At 49.6% G+C, this 18,988-nt stretch overlaps 6 protein-coding genes across 6 annotated transcripts; 3 read left to right on the forward strand and 3 right to left on the reverse strand.

Moving 5' to 3' along the window:
- Positions 1 to 90: 90 nt before the first annotated feature.
- On the forward strand, positions 91 to 3,029 carry DSM5745_07934 (uncharacterized protein; the record flags this gene model as incomplete). The annotated part of the gene is made up of 8 exons (XM_026749950.1): positions 91 to 246; positions 293 to 401; positions 447 to 1,267; positions 1,318 to 1,469; positions 1,528 to 1,652; positions 1,726 to 2,360; positions 2,429 to 2,645; positions 2,716 to 3,029. 8 exons carry the CDS (start codon positions 91 to 93, stop codon positions 3,027 to 3,029), a joined length of 2,529 nt encoding a protein of 842 aa, XP_026601982.1.
- An 18-nt stretch (positions 3,030 to 3,047) lies between these two features.
- DSM5745_07935 (alpha/beta hydrolase) lies at positions 3,048 to 4,200 on the reverse strand (the record flags this gene model as incomplete). The annotated part of the gene is made up of 3 exons (XM_026749951.1): positions 3,048 to 3,118; positions 3,172 to 3,837; positions 3,903 to 4,200. 3 exons carry the CDS (start codon positions 4,198 to 4,200, stop codon positions 3,048 to 3,050), a joined length of 1,035 nt encoding a protein of 344 aa, XP_026601983.1.
- Positions 4,201 to 4,435: 235 nt separating this feature from the next.
- DSM5745_07936 (FAD-dependent oxidoreductase) lies at positions 4,436 to 5,740 on the forward strand (the record flags this gene model as incomplete). The annotated part of the gene is made up of 3 exons (XM_026749952.1): positions 4,436 to 4,501; positions 4,560 to 5,454; positions 5,505 to 5,740. The coding sequence occupies 3 exons, from the start codon at positions 4,436 to 4,438 to the stop codon at positions 5,738 to 5,740; spliced, it is 1,197 nt and encodes a 398-aa protein (XP_026601984.1).
- Positions 5,741 to 5,922: 182 nt separating this feature from the next.
- Positions 5,923 to 11,969, forward strand: DSM5745_07937 (uncharacterized protein; the record flags this gene model as incomplete). The annotated part of the gene is made up of 3 exons (XM_026749953.1): positions 5,923 to 5,942; positions 6,001 to 6,923; positions 6,970 to 11,969. The coding sequence occupies 3 exons, from the start codon at positions 5,923 to 5,925 to the stop codon at positions 11,967 to 11,969; spliced, it is 5,943 nt and encodes a 1,980-aa protein (XP_026601985.1).
- A 1,373-nt stretch (positions 11,970 to 13,342) lies between these two features.
- On the reverse strand, positions 13,343 to 14,564 carry DSM5745_07938 (fungal specific transcription factor domain-containing protein; the record flags this gene model as incomplete). The annotated part of the gene is made up of 2 exons (XM_026749954.1): positions 13,343 to 14,436; positions 14,495 to 14,564. 2 exons carry the CDS (start codon positions 14,562 to 14,564, stop codon positions 13,343 to 13,345), a joined length of 1,164 nt encoding a protein of 387 aa, XP_026601986.1.
- Positions 14,565 to 15,283: 719 nt separating this feature from the next.
- On the reverse strand, positions 15,284 to 16,408 carry DSM5745_07939 (zinc-dependent alcohol dehydrogenase family protein; the record flags this gene model as incomplete). Its single annotated transcript, XM_026749955.1, has 2 exons — positions 15,284 to 16,125; positions 16,195 to 16,408. The coding sequence occupies 2 exons, from the start codon at positions 16,406 to 16,408 to the stop codon at positions 15,284 to 15,286; spliced, it is 1,056 nt and encodes a 351-aa protein (XP_026601987.1).
- Positions 16,409 to 18,988: the final 2,580 nt, after the last annotated feature.

Consider the following 18,988-nt stretch of genomic DNA (forward strand, 5'->3'; position numbering starts at 1 on the left):
ATAAGCAGCCCCCTGGACTCGATAACCACCGGCTTATATGCTCCAAGTCAGGTCTTCACTTCAAGCAACTGTTGCATGATCTACTCCAATATGGACGCCAAACACGAAAAGAGGGCCTCGGCGGAGTATGCCGCTGGGGAAATGGAACTGTCTGACCAGGCCCTGTTGCGGCGGATCGACTGGCGAATCTTGCCGATCATGTTCTTGACCTATTTCCTCCAGTTTTTGGATAAGGTCTCCTTGAATGTCAGTTATCGTCCCATTGAGCCTGGCGGTTAACTAATTAGACAAGTATGCAAACATCATGGGCTTGCAAAAGGACCTGGGCATGTCAGGGAACGACTTTTCCTGGCTGGCCACAGCATTCTACATTGCCTATGCGGTTGCTGAGATCCCTCAAGGTAAGCGTCACATCCGCACTACAAAAAAAGAAAGCTAATAGATAGGGATCCTGTTACAAAAATATCCGATCAGCAAAGTCCTCGGATGCAATGTGCTCATCTGGGGCATTCTCCTCTGTTGCTCTGCTGCAGCGCATAACTACGCCGGCATAATAGCGATCAGAACACTGCTCGGAATGATGGAAGCAGTGATAGCGCCCTCGTTGACTCTGTATACGAGCATGTGGTACACCCGCGCCGAGTCGACCCCGCGCTTCGGCTTATGGTATTGCGGCCTCGGAGTCGGGCAGATTATCGGCGGCTTAATCTCCTTTGGAGCCCAGCATGCTCCTGCTGATGGTTGGGCCGGGTGGCGTATCATGTTTGTTGTGATCGGCATTGTCAACCTTCTCGTCGCCTTGCTCGTCCTCTTCGTCCTCCCCGAAACCCCCGAAAAAGCAACATTTCTTTCTTCCGCAGATAAAGCTCGCATCGCAGAGCGCCTGCAGCTTGATTCGGCGGGCGTTGGCGAAAAGGTCTTTCGCTGGACCGCGGTCCTGGAGGTGTTCGGTGACTTGCAGACGTGGTTGTTGATTCTCTTGACAATCCTGATTACCATCCCCAGTGGAGTAATCACTACATTCTCGTCAATTCTCATCCAGGGCTTTGGATACACCTCGAAAGAGAGTGCACTGTTGAACATGCCTTCTGGAACTGTGAGCATTGTATCGACAATGGCGTCTACCTACGGAATTGCGAAGGGTTACTCCCGCTGGCTTTCGATCAACATTCTGCTCGTTCCGACACTGCTCGGCTCGTGCCTCATGAGCTTCCTACCGACCACCAACCAGGCTGGGTGTTTGGCGGGTATTTACATGGTCAACGCGGTATGCTTCACATATTTCTCTCGTTGAGATTGACTAATATTATATGACAGACTGTTGCACCGCTCGCTTTGATCTTCGCATGGACAGGCGCCAACTACAAGGGTTATACGATGAAAGTCGCCGGAACCACCCTGATCTCTGCTGCCTTCAGCATAGCGAATATCATCGGGCCCCAAACATTCCAGGCTAAAGACGCCCCTGGGTAAGTCAGGAAATTTGGCCGCCATCGAACGCTCGGAGTAGATCTAACAAGCGAACAGATACACGCCCGCCAAAATCACCCTCGTGGCCGTCAATGCCGCGGCTATCGTGGTCTCTACAGCCCTACGTGGAATCTACGGGATTCGTAACAACCGCGCAAATGGTCTCGGTGCACCGGCACAAAGTAAGATGGAGGCTAGACTGGCAAGCAAGCGGCGGACTGAGACGGGGACGGATACACAGAGTCTGGGCTTTAGATATGTCTATTAAGGCTGACTTCTATCTCCGTATCTATGCGACGGCCCCACAAGATACACCAAATTGCCTTCTACGTGTGATAAATAGCTGTACTGCCATTCTCCAATTGAGCCATAATCTAGCAAAAGAAAACATGGCAATGAGAGTCCTCGTAACCGGTGCAAACGGCTTCATCGCCGCCCACTGCATCGCCCTTCTCCTTTCACATTCCCACCATGTCATCGGCACAGTCCGGTCTGAGTCGAAAGCCACCGCGACCCGCGAAACCCTTCTCGCTGCTGGTATCAACAACTCAAACCTCGACCTGCTCGTTATCCCCGATCCCACGGACGAAGCTCAGCTCTCCGCGGCACTAGAGGGCCAAGCATGCGATGCGATACTCCACCTCGCCTCGTCCTTCACCTACGATGCCAAACCGAGCGAGTTCGAGCACAAACTGCTTCTCCCTGCTATCAAGGGGACAGAGGCAATTTTTCGCGTCGCGGCGTCCCACTCCTCAGTCAAGAAGGTCGTCATCATGTCGAGCTTTGCGGCGGTGTATGATGCCGCCAAAGGAGCGCAGCCGGGAAAGGTCTATAGCGAGGACGATTGGAGTCCGTTGGGTTATGAGGAGGCGAGGGATACGGAGAATGTTGTATGTTTCCCGTCTTACCTGCAAAGTTATCAGTTCCAGAAAGAGAAGAGTGTTGATGGGTGGGATAGGCAACGGCATACCGCGCGAGCAAAGCCCTCTCTGAGCGCGCGGCGTGGAATTTCGTTGCATCGCACGACGTCGGATACCGTCTCGTCACGCTTTGTCCGGGGATGGTTTTTGGGAAGATGATTCACCCTGTCAAGACGGTTGGTGAGGTTAACACCAGCAATCGGATTGTGTGGGATGTGTTGAGCGGTGATAGCATCCCGCCTACGAAGGCGCCGGGTATGTGTTGCTAGCCTGTTGATCGTTTGATTTGAATAGGGAGACTAATTGTGTGAATGGATATGGATAGTCTGGGTTGATGTCCAGGATCTAGCGCTCGTCTCTTTGCGCGCACTGACGACGCCATTTACGGCGCATGAGCGGTTCCTGGTTACCGAGGGGCCGTATGATACGCAGGAGATAGCGGATGTTGTGCGTGAGGCATTACCGAAGTGCAGAGGAAGGATTCCTGTGGGTGATCCTGGGAAGAGGATTCGGGGTGGCCATTATGGGTGTGATGCGACGAAGGTTAGGAAGGTGCTTGGTGTGGAGTTCCGGGGGTTGAGGGAGAGTGTGGTGCCTTTGGCGGAGCAGTTGTTTGAGATGGAGGGGAGGCAGAAATAGAAATCATCTCTATTGAAACTAAGAGCTATGGAGAGCGGACTTTATATGGCCTGCCGTCAGATCAATGAACTCTCTCGCTTGCCAGAGATCTATGAGGGAATTAGCAAGGTCACGACCGTTGGATGGAAAAGAAGGAACATACCCTTATCCATGTGCATAAACGGATGAGGCACCCCATGAAACCTCTTCTGGACAACCTCACTCCCCGCCTCGATCAACTTCCTTGCGTACGCCTCGCCCTCGTCTCTCAGTGGATCACAACCAGCCGTGTAGATGACCGTCTTCGGAAGTCGCGAGTAATCCGGTGCGGAGAGGAGATCCTTCCACCATCCTATCTCCTCCATCTGCTTTCCCTTCACGGCAGGGTCATCCGACAACGATTCCCACTTCAGGGTATCGAACCACTTGAGCCTCGCCCAGTTCAGCGTCGGCGCGTGCTCCATTTCCCGCATTGACGGGAAAGGCGAGTCCGCTGCACTCTCGTACCGCGAGATATCGTCGATGACGGGAGTTCCAACAGCAGCGAGTTTAATCGGTATTCCGTTATCTCGAGCGAGATGGCAGCAGACAAGGGCGATATTTCCGCCCGCGGAAACACCGCCGAGGGAGATCCGGGTGGGATCGATGTTGAACTTCTCCTTGCCCGTATTGTAGACGTCTTTCAGCGCGGCAAACGAGTCTTGGATTCCGATAGGAAAGGGCATTTCGGGGACGAGTCGGTACGCGATGTCGATTACGGCGACGTTGGCTTTGACGCAGAGGTGCTTGCAGATGTGGGCTTCTGTGTCGAGGTCGCCGAGGCCCCAGCCTTTATCCCATCAAACATCAGTAGCTTTCTTTTGGACGGACCAAAGGGAATAGAGAGAGACGCACCGCCGCCGTGGAAATCAATGTGGACAGGCCATGGTCCCGGGGAGTCTGGCTCGTAGACGCGGCATGGAATCTGTTCGCCGTTGTGGCCGGTCACTGCGGAATCGTAGACGCGAGCTGGCTCTGGTGCTGGAGCGGTGCCGTAGGAGTAGAGGACGGAGTATTTCGACCGGAGAATGGAAAGGTCAATGGGTTTGTTTGGGGTGTTGGCGACGTGGGTGTTGTACAGGTTGACAAAGGCGGGGTCGAGCAAGGGGAGCACCGAGGGATGCAGCGGGTTGAGCGATTCGTGGGCAGCCATGGTCAGGATTCTTGCTTCCGCCTTGATTGGTGACAGCAAGGAGCTTGGAGTATAAATAAGAGATAAACAGACCGTCGCAAGAGAAACCCTGTTATCTATGCGTCGGTCCGACTCCGATCGGCTCTTCCTATCAGGTTCCCCGCACTGCTTACTCGGCTCCTTCTGGACTTGTATTTCTCTCGCACTCCCTGCTGACTCCCTCTCTGTCTCTCCACAATGTGCGACTCAAGCGAAGATGGAACCGGTTCTCATTGTTGGCGCTGGCATAGTCGGGTTGACACTCGGGCAGGCTCTCAAACAAGTAACATCTTGCATTCTCCCCTACCTACTTCGCAGCTCCAACGTTGATGAATTGGCAGAGAAACATTCCCTTCGAAATCTACGAGCGAGACCTTCACCCCGACAGCCGCGGCCAGGGCTGGGCAATCACCCTGCACTGGGCATTGCAATACATCCAGTCCCTCCTCCCCGAAGAAACTCTACAACGCATCCAAGACGCCCAGGTTGATCCCGACGTTGCTCGCAACGACAACGGAAACTTCCTCTTCATCAACCTCGCGACGGGCGAGCCGAAGTTCAAGATCCCACCCTCCAAGCGATGGCGTGTTAACCGCGAGAAGATGCGCAAGGCTTTACTCGTCGGCATCGAGGAGCACGTACACTGGGGGAAACGGGTAGACGGGATCCTCATCGGAGACGATGGCAGGCCACAAATTGCTATTGAAAGCGGCTCGGGGGAGAAAGAGAATATCGCTGGGAAGCTCGTCGTGGGCGTCGAAGGCAGTCGCTCGACAGTCCGGCGCTTTCTTCGACCGGATGCCTTTCGCAACGCCCAGCTTCCCGTGCGATTTACCGGTGTTGCGGTGGACTTGACGGATGAAGAAGCTGCCCCTCTACGGAATATGGATCCCCTGCTCTTCCAAGGCTGTCATCCTGAGACAGGCGTGTTCTTCTGGTTCTCGATCCTGGAGACGCCGGCAAACAATCAGAGCGGATTATGGCGCGTGCAAATCAACCTGTCTTGGCCCGTGAAGACGCGCGAGGACGAAGTCCCAGAAATAGATGAAGAGAGACTGGTGAACATGAAGAAGCGCGTAACCGGGTTTGCCCTATTCTTGCACGATGCTATCCAACGAATTCCGGATGGCACACCGGTCCTGGAGATCAATCTCGCCGACTGGGAGTGCTTGCCTTGGAATAATAGGGACGGTAGAGTCACTCTTGCTAGCGATGCTGCCCATGCCATGGTGATGTGTATGTTTCTCATCCCCTCCTTGCAGGAGTATAAGTACTGACCAGGATAGACCGCGGCGAGGCAGCCAACCACGGACTCCTCGACATCTTCCACCTCGTCGAAGCGATTGCGGAGATCTACGCGGGTGGGGACCAAAAGGCCGCCATCGACAGGTACGAAAGCGAAATGCGCGAGCGAACGGCGCCTGCAGTACGGCTGAGTCGGCAGGCCTGTATGGAGGCTCACGCGTGGGATCAACTCAATGACGGATGCGCAATACTGTCCAGGAGGAAGATCTCTTCGTAGGGCGAGTAGGTAGATGTAGCAGAGTCTAGACTCGACCAGCATGGGGCTGTACGAATGCCAAGAAGGTCCAAGCCCAACCTCGCTCAGCCTCGCTCAGCTCTCGCTCTCAGCCGCCCTCGTACCCCTCTTTTGTGCTCTTCCACCGTGTCCCTTGACTCTCAGGGTCCTCCCGTGTAACCGCTATGAGGGATAAGGCTACGAGGTACGCCGAATCTGATGCCCTGGTAGTGGTCCCTAGACCCGGCTGACTCCTAGTACAGCACCACCATCCAAGATGACTGTAAAGACGCGGTGCAGGCGTTTGTCAGCCGCCTCAGCACAGAGGAAAAGCTCCTTTTCCAGGCAACAGACACATCGGAAAAACTGATCAATGACCTTGTCGAGGCCGACAATAAACACAGCAAGGCCTCCGTGTCTCGCCGGATCGCCCCGAGAATCCAATCATTTGTCGCGGGTATCGATCGCTTCTCTGGCGCGATAGATGCCATAGCGGGCTCCGTCTCGCTGATGCAGCCGATATGGGGTGGCTGCAAGGTCGTGCTGCAGATCGCAAAGGATTACAGCGAGTACTTTGACAGACTGTCCGAGATGTTTGAAGAGATCGGGTACAATCTCGGTCGTCTGCGTCGCTTTCCACGGCTGTACCCCGATAACGACGTACTGACCGAGTCCATGGTGGATATCTTCCAAGCTATCCTGGAGTTCTGCAGCAAGGCCCGGGCAGTCTTTCGGCAGGGGAAGAATGACCAGAGTTCAGGGAGATTGTTCAGCACGAGTGCTGTCAGCTTCCGCGCGGCGTGGAAAGTGGTATGGAAGCCATTCACGGCGCAGTTTGGAGATATAATGGATCGGATCAACACATCAATGTCACGCATCGAGCAGGAGGTGGACCTGGCCGAGAAGGAGCTCGCTAGTGAAGGACGCGCCAAAGCAGAGGGCGAGCGCAAACTACAGGCCGCTCGCTGGGATAAGTTGGAGTCGCGACAAAAGAGAGTCACAGATTATATTGATCAGCAGAAGGTTGCCCAGCTGAATCAGTGGCTGTCTCCGGTCAATGCTGCTGCGAATCACAACTCGGCGACCAAGTTGCGCCAGGCCGGCACTGGTACTTGGTTTGTGGATGGGCAGCCATTCCAGGACTGGCTCTCAAGAGATAACTCGTTTCTTTGGCTGCATGCAATCCGTAAGTGCTGTCCCGTCAGGGAGTGAACTCATCTAACAGCGTGTAGCCGGCGCTGGAAAGACAATTCTAGCATCGACGGTAATCGACTGGCTGCGTCAGCACAAGGAGGATCAGGACACGGGCCTGGTGTACTTCTATTGCGACTACAAGGATAAGCAGAAGCAATCCCCGACGACCATTGTATCGACCTTGTTGTCAATGATTGCGACGCGGAATGAAGCAGTACTCGGTCGACTCGTTACTTTCTTCGAACAGCAGCACAAAGAGAACCCTGCGTACACCCCCGAATTCGATGAGTTATTGAACAATTTCAGTCACTTCGTGTCCGATTCCTTCGATCAGTTGTTCATAGTCGTCGACGCGCTCGATGAGACCGAGGACAGAGAGTGCGTGGCATATGCTTTTAGGAAAATTGCAGAGACGTGCGATTGTGCCAAGGTACTTGTGACGAGTCGCTATGAGATTGATATCGCGCGAACATATGAAGAGCTACCGATTACCTCGATTGAACCCGACGATATCGCTGGGGATATTGAGCTGTATATTCGATCCGAAGTGGCTGCCAAGATCAAGGCAAAGAAACTGAAACTGAGGGATCCGAAGCTACAGGAGGTAATTTGCGAGACGCTCATCCAAGGAGCCCATGGTATGTTCCAGTGGGTAAAGTGCCAGATCGATCAGCTGTGCAAGCTGCGTAACGACCGGGCTTTACGAAATGCGCTGGACGACCTGCCCAAGACCTTGCATGACACGTACATAAGGATCCTGCGGCGGCTGGAGGCTGAACGTGCTGATGAGGTACCTTCTGTGCAGCGCCTGCTCCGATGGCTGGTGCGCGGGACGAGGAATCTCACACTGGACGAATTGGCCGAGTGCGTTAGCATTGACCCGGACGGTGCTGAGGATTCATTCGATTTTGATGCCGTCTTCACGGACCCGGAGGATGTCGTCGAGCTGTGTGGTAGCTTGGTCGTGATATCGCCAGATGGTTATGTTGCACTAGCCCATTATACCGTGAAGGAATTCCTTGTCTCAGCGCATATCCAGGAGCTGATGCCCCATTTCTGGGTTGGATGTGCGGAGGTGCATACAGAGCTAGCCCGCGTCTGTCTCACCTACTTGTGCTATGACGACTTTTCCACGAATTATGATGAGCCGGGCGATGAACTGCTGCAGCGCTTTGAGGAGTACAAGTTCTTGAAATACGCGGTCCAGGGATGGGGCGCCCATGCGCATCTCAGCGAAGGCGACGAGCAAGTATTTGACTTGACGATGCGGCTGTTCGAGTTGGATGAGAAAGAGAACTATGGCTTGTGGTGTCATATATATCGGCATCTGCATAAAGCGTCCGGACAACGGCCGACCATACCTCGGTCGGATGGGTCGCCTCTCTATTTCGCCTCGCTCTTCGGACTGCCGAAAGTTGTGCTGACGCTGCTAGAAAACGACCCGGATCTCGACATGGTGGAACCGATCAAGGCTGCATCATTTGCCGGACACTCGGAAGTGGTCAAAGTGATTCTCGAACATTGCAGCTCAATAGAGCCGAAGGTTCTCGAGAATTGTCTCTATGTTGCTGCGTCTAACGGCCATGAACATGTGGCTAAGTTGCTCTTGCAGCAACAGGTAAACCCCAACGCAGCAGGTGGTAAACAAGGGACGCCTCTGCAAGTTGCTGCCCTCGAAGGCCGTCACCAGGTCATTGCAACGCTCCTTGAATACGGTGCCGACAAAAATGTCACGAGCCAGAGATACGGGTCGCCCCTTGCAGCTGCGGCCGAGAAATCCCACATGCGAACCGTACAGCTCCTTCTCGATCACGGGGCAAATGTGAATAAACGCGGTGGATGGTATGGATATCCACTTACATCCGCGATTGTGGGCAAGAATATGCCAATAGTCGACCTGCTGATCGACAAGGGAGCGGATCTCAATGCCCTCGGTGGACGCCATGGATGTCCTTTAATGGCTGCAGCATCGATGGGTATGCTTGACTTGATCCGTTCTCTTGTTGCACGTGGTGCCAAGGTCAACGATGAAAACGACAAAGGATCGGACAGTTTGTATGCCGCGTGTATCGCCGAGCGGCTGGACGCAGTCGAGCTTCTTCTGGATCTTGGGGCCGACGTGAATGCAAAGGGAGGCCGGCACCGCAATGCTCTGAATGCGGCCAGTGCCTCGGGGAACATTGAGATTGTCGAGCGTCTTCTTGCAGCAGGAGCAAACGTGGACTTCTTCGACGAGCACTATGGCAATAGCATTCAGGTCGCCGCCGCCGCCGGATATAACGACGTGATACGGATTCTGGCGGAAGCTGGCGTGGACGTCAACGCGCCAGCTGGTGACCGAGGAACTGCGTTGATATCTGCTGCTCAGAGTGGACACACGGAGACCGTCCAACTTCTCTTTGATTTGGGAGTCACATCTGGTGATACCGACGAAATGACGAACGCGCTCATGGTGGCTGCCCGTAAGGGATACACGCCAGTGGTCGAAGTGCTTGTGGAGATGGGAGCCGATATAGACGGCGTCAGTACCATGGCAACATACCCTAAGTGCACCGCACTAGAGGCTGCCGCAGTGAAATCGCACGCCGAAACAGTACAAAGTCTCCTGGATCTTGGAGCGGACGTCAACTACGAGAACAACGGCGAATACGGATGTGCCCTGATAGCCGCCATATTTAGCGACAAAGACTATTCCGAAGTCGTGAGCATCTTGTTGGATGCAGATGCAGATGTCAGCGCCACTGTAGATGGCGGGGCTGATGGCGGTGGCTGTCCTCTTGGGGCTGCAGTTTTCAAAAAAGACTATGATCTCTGTTCCGACCTCATTGATCGTGGTGCGGAGGTCAATGTGACAAATGAGTGGTTTTATACTCCCTTGCAGCTTGCCGTCATAGGTGAAGATGAGCGGATTGTGGACTTGCTGGTCGATCATGGCGCCGACGTCAATCTCGCCATTGAATCAACAGATAAAGAGGATGACAACGGCATCGTCACGGCGCTGCAGGTTGCGGCAATGAATGGCAGCGAGGACATGGTGAGAAAACTGATTGGCCTGGGCGCAAACCTCTCAGATGACGTCGAGGACTCCAGGTTCAAGTCTGCCCTTCAAGTCGCCAGCTTCGAAGATCATCAGGATGTCGTGCAGATCTTGATTGACGCAGGGAGTGATGTCAACGAGATAGGCGGCCTGTACGGAACGAGTCTACAAGCTGCAGCTTTCCAGGGCGCCATCGAAGCAGCGAAAGCTCTACTCGAGGCCGGCGCCGATGTCAATATTTCCGGTGTCGGAGAGAGGGGGAACGCGCTGATCGCAGCCGCTTCCAATAGCCACGAGGACATGGTCAAGCTTTTGATCGAGCATGGGGCAGACGTCAATGTGGCCGGAGGCGAATCCTTCTACTATGCACTCCACGCTGCGTCGAATAAAGGATGTGATGAGATTGTGCTGGCCTTGATCGAGGCTGGGGCGGATATCAACGCCCAAGGAGGGATGTACGGGACTGCATTAATAGCAGCGTGCGTCGAGGGACATCTGGATACTTGCCAACTTTTGCTCGAGCGAGGCGCCGATCCGAATATTGTCTGTGGGCGTTATGGAACCGCGCTGGCGGCGGCTTATAAAAACGGGTACTATGAGGTTCTCGACCTTTTGTACAGTCACGGGGCTTCTCATACCCTCAAGGGTGGAGAGTTCGGAACACCCCTAGGATCTGCTGTCAGGGGATCCTGCGAAACGTTGGTCGATGCTTGTATTCGGCGCCACGGGGCAGATCCAAATCTACCCGTAGGAGAGTTCGGGTCTGCGCTCCAATCCTGTATCATCCACAGAGGCGACGATGCCTGGTTTATTCTGCTTGAAGCTGGAGCGGACGCGAACGCTCGCAGTGGGGTTAGAGGAACACCGTTAATTGCAGCCGCTTCCATGGGCGAGCTCGAGATTGCTAAGTTCCTACTGGACCATTACGACGCAGGCGTCAACCTCGAAGGAAACGATTACTACCCGACTGCCGTCCATGGAGCAATAGAAGGGGATAGTATGGACATACTCAAACTGCTGGTCGAGAGGGGAGCCAATGTCAATGCGGCCAACTCACGTCTTGGGTCGCCTTTGGAATTTGCTTGCAGCCTGGGTCGGGTCCAGATGGTCCGTTATCTGTTGAGACATGGTGCTGAAATTGACCCGAAAGCCAAAGGGCGGTATGGAGACGTTCTGCAGGCCGCGGCAATCAGTAGATGGGGTGTCATAGTCCGATTCCTACTCAACCGCGGCGCAGACATACACAAGAAGGGCGGGAAGCATGGCTCTGCCCTCATGGCGTCCGTCTTAAGTTGCAATCTCTTTACCGTCGAGCTTCTCCTGAAACAAGGCGCTGATGTGAATGCCCGAGGGGGCGTGTACGGGTATCCATTGCAGGCGGCTGCAGCCAAGGGCTCGGAGTCCAGTCCAATGATCCTCCTGCTACTTCGATATGGAGCGGACATTAACGCCAAGGGTGGAAAGTATGGGACTGCCCTCCAAGCAGCGTGCGTTTCCGGGGACTATGACCTGGTCCAGCTCCTCCTTGAGCGAGGCGCAGACGTAAATGTCACCGCCGGCTTTTGCAGAAATGCCCTCCATGCGGCTGCTCTATGGGGGAACGATCATATCGTCGAGCTCTTGATGAAGAGCGGGGCGCAATGGAGTCTGGTTGATCGCTCTCTGTCGCATTTCGCACCGAGCACGCTCGACTTTGCGGATGAGATACTTGTGAAGGCGAGGGAAGATCAGCGGAATGGATGGCCGGAGGACGAGGAGAGCGAGGATGAAGACGATGAAGACGATGAGTCTGAGGATGAGGATGAGAGTGACTCAGAGGATTTCCAGCTCAACGTCGAGTCAATCCCGCTGTTCGACGAGCCATATCGGCCGGCCCAGGCTCGCGCTGTGCATCAGGATGAGAATGGCGAGGCTTTGGCGAGCGCTGATACCAAGGACTCTGGGAGCGAGGATTGGACGGAATTGGAGTGGCTGCAGATTAAGGATGGGGACTTGGACTAGAGAGTTGTCCATAGTCTCAGTGGTATTGGTAACCTCGGACAAAATGGAAGAGAAATCATCGCATTCAAGTCTTCCGATACCGGTGGTGGCCTGGTCCAATGCCGCAGTAACGAAGTGTGGACGCATCATGCAGAGATACGCTGATGAAAGTCAACCCAGGTTCTTAAGATGGAACCATGGTGACTATCCGTACTGGCCGAGAATTTTGGTTTAGGCTGATATTGTCAAAACAGACGAAATGATTTCAGCACATCGTCGCATGGTTTGTGCGATTGGCAAAGTTGTTAGGTATATAAAGTAGAATGCTAATCCAGATAGCATACAAGACCCCCGATGGTGTAGTTGGTTTATCACGTCTGACTGTAATGGAAATTGTCAATCAGAAGGTCGCTGGCTCGATTCCGGCTTGGGGGAGATCACTTGTCTTTTTCGCCTTTTTGTCCTGCTTCCCGCCAAGGCTCAGCTCATCAACCCCTCGCAGTTCCGAGTCCTGGGCTCCTCCTTCTCTCTAGATTTAGTGCCTTCCCACACATAGTACTGCCTTTAGCATGTACAGAATGACCTCTGGCTCTAAAATAGGCCTAGTTGTGCGAGTGGTAGAGGGGAAGTCGCCCACCCTCTCCAAAGAGGCTATCGCCATTCCCCGCCCCGCAGCAAACCAAGTCCTCGTTCAAATATCGCATGCTGCCCAGAATCCGACTGGCGGTATGCCCTTGGTCTCTTCTGGACTGTTTATTGCAGTTGCTAGTCGCTCAGTCCAATCCTTCGATCGCTGTTCTCGGGTGCGACGTTCTAGGCGAGGTTGTGGCCTCTATGTCCTGCTTTCTCACTCCCCCGCCCCTCATGGCAGCCCTAATTGACTTATCTTTGCGTGCACATGGAGGATTCAGTTGATGACCATGGACTCGCAAGTGAGCTGTTCGAGAAATTACCCGAGAAGGGCACAATCAAGCCAAACCATCCAAGGGTGCTACTTGGCTACGCCACAATATATATATCAACCACCCGAAGCTGACAACAATCTTTCCCCCTTGTTGCATCTGTCACCTTACGCTGCCTGGCCATTGCTGTTCTCTATAACCTATTGGGAATCCCCAACTGCTGACGCACTTGTGACCATTGTATAAACCCACGCATACATACAATGACCGGCTTTCGGGGACCAAGTTGAGCCAACCATCCAGCCCACGCCAAGACCTTCCTTTTGTGGCTGTTTTTGGCTCTATGATTTCGCACGGAGATTCCCTCAGGATAATGCTAGTGAGAAACCTGGGAAGTCCCTACCACGATCAACGCCGCGAGACCATAGGGGGAGGGAACCCCCTACTATGAAAAAAAATATTCACCAGAAGACCAATCGGAGCAGAGCTTACTCATGTTAAGAGAAGTTGACAGCCTTGACCGGCAAGAATCTCTTGCCAGTCAGCATCATCGCTCTCCAGCGTAAGCCGCGCCATGCGGCGGTCCCAGACTTCCTCGAGGATTGCCAAGGCTCGCGAGATATTTTGGAAATGTCGTTTCTCGAGCATCAGGTATAGTCGCTGGCGTATCAAGTTTATCTCCATGGTCTTTGTCGCCTCGCCGCCTGCCAAGAAGAGAGGGAATAGCAGGGCTGATTCAACTATTTCGGTCGACGGTATTTCGGCTATGTGGTTCAGAGTAGCGGTGGTTTCCAATGATATCTTGGAAGCTAGGACGCCAAGTAGCTCATTTCGATGGGTAGGTGAAGAATATTCACTACCAAGCCGAATAAAGCTACGCATCCGCCGATAAAGATAAATCAGGGCTGCACTCCGGTACGCATATCCTAGCGCTACGAGGGCGGAGGTTGCGTCAGAATGGCACTGCCAGGCTTTGAGCCTCTGTTCGATCTCTGAGCATTTCGAGCTCATTTTCTTGTTTTGAGGCAAGGTATATGTGTCGCTCTTACTTTTAGGGTCAAGATAACTGATCTCCGCGATCAATATCAAGATCCCAGAGCCAATGCCAAGATATGTGTCGATAACACCCGTAATATCATGGAGGTAATCAGCTCTAAGCAGAGGTTTCGTGCCGAGTGTGACGCTACCTAGGATGTCGTGGTATGCAAAATTTCGAAGAATCCACCGGCCTTCCACACTCCCCTTGAGCGCATTGGGCCCAAGCAGCATCTCATCGCCTGTATTGGCTAGGAATTTCGCAGAGCTTATGATATTCTTTGCTCCAATAAGGTGATCGTACCATCCGGCATGGTTCCCAAGGCAAACTTCTGATATCAGCAAAACGAGACAGGTGGCAGCATTGGTCTCCTGGACGGATATATTGTCCGAGCCACGCGATATAGCCTCAGCTAATCGGCTTAAGGCAGTAGACCGAGCTTCAAGTGCGGTAATTTTGTAGCGATTATCCACTGTAGATAGGTGCCCCGATGCCCACGAAACTAAGGCACCAGAAAGGGCCGGTGAGTCTACGGCCATTGGAACAAATTCTGTCAAGAGATTTGTTAGTCTGGAGTGACCAGTGGCCGGTTGTCGGGGCAGGCTTACCAGAGAGAAAAGAGTTGTGCTGGTAACTGACTGTCAAGAGTTGGGTCATTACGTTGACGTAGTATTTCATGGCGTATTGCCGCGTTGAGCATCTTTCACTACCTAGAGTAGTTCCAGGATGGTAGTCGTGGAAGGAATTGAGTGTCGGAGCTGTAGATACAAGGCTCACCGCAACCTCCGTCCTCGTCTTGACAGCACGGGTCTGCGTAATCGGTACAACCTGTCGTTTTGACTCTCTGAGGCACTCTAGATTGAGCCGGATACAAGCTCCACAATTGGGAAATGTGTTTTCCACGCATTTTTTGTGCCTAGCATGATATGAGCCTCGTAGATAATGGGTCATGGGGGTAGAGCGGGGGTGAGCGGGGGGAACAAACGGAGCCTACCTGTAGCGGCATGTCAGGCATCCAGTCCGGTCATGCTTTGAACCCTTTCTTCTTTTGGCTCTGGGCGAGTTGTCGGTAGTCATGATCCTGGTACTCATCATTTCACAGGCTGTGGATGACTAAATGCATTCGGCCTTTTAACAGGCGATGAAGGTGTCAGTCTCAGTCTCTTGATCCGACAGGCCGATGGTCGGCTCCACGGAGTGCGGATTAACAATTGACCGTCAGACCCTTTAACTTCAACGTCCCTCGTCACCAGTCTGAGAACTTAATACGAACTAGTTGAACTATTTCTCAAAGTCACAAAATACAGGTTAACCAAGTGACTATGATAATTAGAAGCACTGCGAAATATGACCGGCGTTGGAGGAAAATCTAGCGGGCACTGAAGTTCGACAAAATCTCAGGGTACTCGAATCACTACCTTTCCTGTGTGGTTGGAGCTCCATAGATAATCATATGCCTGCCTAGTTTGCTCGAAATCAAAGACTTGGTCAATCACCGGTCGAATAGAGTGTCCCTGGAAGCAATCGAGCATATCTTGCAGCTGCTCTCGGGACCCGACCACGACGCCCCGCACGATGCAGACTCGGTCCAGCGCCAGGAAAGCTGCATCCGGACCGCGTAGCGCTTTGCCCGCACCCAAGGGATCAGGGTTTGTGATATGTCCAATGCAGTGGATGAGTCCATGCAGTGCAATGGCATCGAATGACTGCTGTAGAGTGAGAGTACCGCCCACCTCGATGATATGGTCGACACCTTGGCCTCCGGTGAGCCTCTTGGCCTCAGCAGCCCAGTCTGGATTCTTTCGGTAGTTGATTAGATGAGTGGCACCAAGGGACTTGGCCTTGAACAGCTTCTCATCTGAGGAGGAGGTTACAATCGTCGTTGCGCCGGCGGCATGGGCGATCTGCAATCCAAACGTAGACACCCCTCCAGTCCCCTGGAGAAGGACTGTCTGACCAGGGCGAATAGGCACCAGGCCATAAAGCGCGTTCCATGCCGTAAGGGCGGCGCAAGGAAGGCAGGATGCCTCCTCGAAGGACAGGTAGTCGGGGATCTTGACCACCCCGGTCTTCGGAAAAACGAAGTATTCGCCGAGCAGGCCTTGGATCTCCCCACCCAGCTGAGAGAGGAGACTTTGCTTGTTAAGCCTCCCAGCAATGTGGTCCTGCGTGAAATTGGCGAGAACCCGGTCGCCAACCTTCCATTCTGTCACGCCTTCTCCCACTTCCTCAACAATTCCTATTGGAAAGGTATCAGCACATATGGTGATCTACCCGGCCATCAAAGGGAAAATGCATTTTCTCATACCTGCTCCATCACTCCCGGGGACAAGAGCATCTGGCCCTGGGAACGGATAGGTTCCTATGGCAATGATTCCATCTCTCCAGTTCAGTGAGACGGCCTTGATTCGCACCAGGATTTGGCCGAATTTTGGGGAAGTCTTCGGCACTTCACGCAGAACTAGACTGTCGAAACCCTTCTTCTCAGGCAGGTAATATTGTTTGAAGGTAGAGTTAGCCATGTTGGGGATGCAATTCAAGTTGTGAAGCCCTGGTTGATTTTCCTCTTGGATTGCGAGAACACTGCTGGTGGGAAAATCAAAGGTTATAAGCTCTCCCTAGAAAAAGAGGAACTGATACAATATAGAGGGTTAGATACGCTATTTACGCCCTCCAACAGGATGCCACCAAAGTACAACATAGAAAATAGTGATTATCTGCAGCTCTTGATGTGTTTGTGGGGAAAGACGTCACTCGCCACACTGGAACACGCTGAACACGCTGAACACGCCAAGCACACCAGGCACATCAGACACCACGCCAGACACGCCAGACACGCCGGACACGCCGGACACGCCAGCCTATCAGATGCGGCCCAGATATCTATTCATGGAGAAAATGGGGCACCGGTGCGATAATACCACTGCGATATGGTTTGTCTATTATCATCTGTTCCTCTAATGTGGATGTGCCTACCTCTCCACTCTTCGCAACTATCGATTGTCCACCCTGATTGCCGACTTCATCTACCTTACTGGTCGCACGGATTGGTTCGTGAGGGACGTTGCGCAATGCCTTGTTATCCACATACACCTTTAAGCCATTTCCATGTGCTGCTTACACCTCACAAATAACTCAAAATAATGGCTACTCAGAAGATACATCCTGATCTCTTTCATTAGGGGCCTACCTGCTTGTCCATTGGCTGAGCTGCAGCAAGTATTTAAATATTGAAAATTTAAGGCGGCTTACGAATAAGTTTTATAAGGTTTTTTAATTTAATATTTTCACTAAATTAAGTTACTAGATTAAGTTACCACCTTAAATACTTATATAAATATTTATAACTATATTAACAATATATATTTTACATGTAATATAATCATCTAAACCCTTTAAATAAGTATTCCTCTTAATCATTTAGTTGAACTATTTTGAAATAGGGTATAGGGACAGATTTTTTTATAATATTTTTTAAAGCTAGGCTTATTATTATTAAAGAGAACCTTTGGCATATTATAAGGCCTATTGTACTGTATATAGCCCTTTTATAAGATTTAAAAATATCCGCGGATAGCTTTGCTTGCAAATAGTTAAGTTAGCCTTTAGGTGCTAACTTAATATATACTAAAAATATTTAGCCTCCGCAAGGCTAGAGATTTAAATCTTAGTATTAATTTTAATATTTTTATTTTTTTAAAAATTATTATTTATAAACCTTTTTTTAAGTATATTATATTTTATTATATTATTTATAATTTTTAAAGCTAAAAACCTTATAATTTTAATACTTATTAATATATTTAGTTTATTAAGGGTAACCTATACTGATACTATAAGTTACTTAAGTATTTTTATAATAATTAAAAGTAACCTTTTATAAAATTATTTAAAAAAAACTTATTTATTTTTTACAAGTAAACTTATTTATAGTTATAAAAAAAATTTAAAAAATAGTAATCTAAACTTTAATATATTTTTATAAAAAAAAATAATAGCCGGGATTATTCGCGGGTAATTAAAAAAATACTTATTTATTTAAAAAACTTAACCTAAATAAGCTACACCTGCAAGCCATGTAAATTAAAAAAGTTAAAAAAATAAAATAATTTATTTATAAAATTTATAAAAAGCTTTTAAAAAAGTAATTTATTAATAAGTTTTATAAATAGTTTTATTTTTTTTTTATAAAAAAATTACTTATTTTATAGCTGCTTAGTAAAAAAAGTAATATAAAATTATTACTTATAGTAATTACTACGCCTTTATAAAAAAAGTAAATATATTTAAAAAAATAAATAGCTTTTTATAAAAAAAGGTATTAAAGTTTATAATACTTTATTTAAATTTAGTTTTATAAAAATAATAAGTTATAAAAATAAAAATCCTAAAATATTTAACCTAAAATACCCTTTATAATTTTTTTTAAGTAACTAAAAAACCCTGTAAATTAATTATATATAATATAAAGTAAGGTATTATATATAACTTTTAATAAAAAAAAGTTAAAGTATACATACCTATAATAATAAAAAAAGTAATAATTAAAACTAAATAATTAAGGGGGTAAAATAAATATAATTTTTTTATAAATATTTTTTAAATCTTATTTATTTATAATAAAGTAAAAGGTTTATAAATAGCTATATTTTTTAAAAATACTTATAAAACTAGTTTTTTTAGTTATTAAACTTTAACTAAATCTTTCTTTTTATAAGGTACACTAAGCACTAATTTAAAGTTTATAAAAATTAATTTTTTATAAAATAAGTATAAGGGGTTTTTATAAAAAATAAGTAATTATAAAATAAAAAAGCCCGCCTTCGCGAAAAAATAAAAAATAAAAATAAAAGCCTTAATATTATTATTATAAAAAGGTTAGGTATATTAAGCTAAAATACCGAAAGCTTATAAAAAAGGTAAAAAAGGTAAAAAATAAAAAGTAATATAAAAACCTTGTAGTAGTAATAGCTATTACTAGTAAATAATTTTAGTTAAATATAAATTAGGTTATTATAAAATAATTATTTTTATTTATAAAAATTATATTACCTAATAAAATAGCTATAAATTATAAGGCCCTTATAAATTATAAAAGTATT

This window comes from Aspergillus mulundensis, assembly GCF_003369625.1.
Source record: "Aspergillus mulundensis strain DSM 5745 chromosome Unknown scaffold_8, whole genome shotgun sequence".
In the NCBI taxonomy this organism is placed as follows: Eukaryota; Fungi; Ascomycota; class Eurotiomycetes; order Eurotiales; family Aspergillaceae; genus Aspergillus; species Aspergillus mulundensis.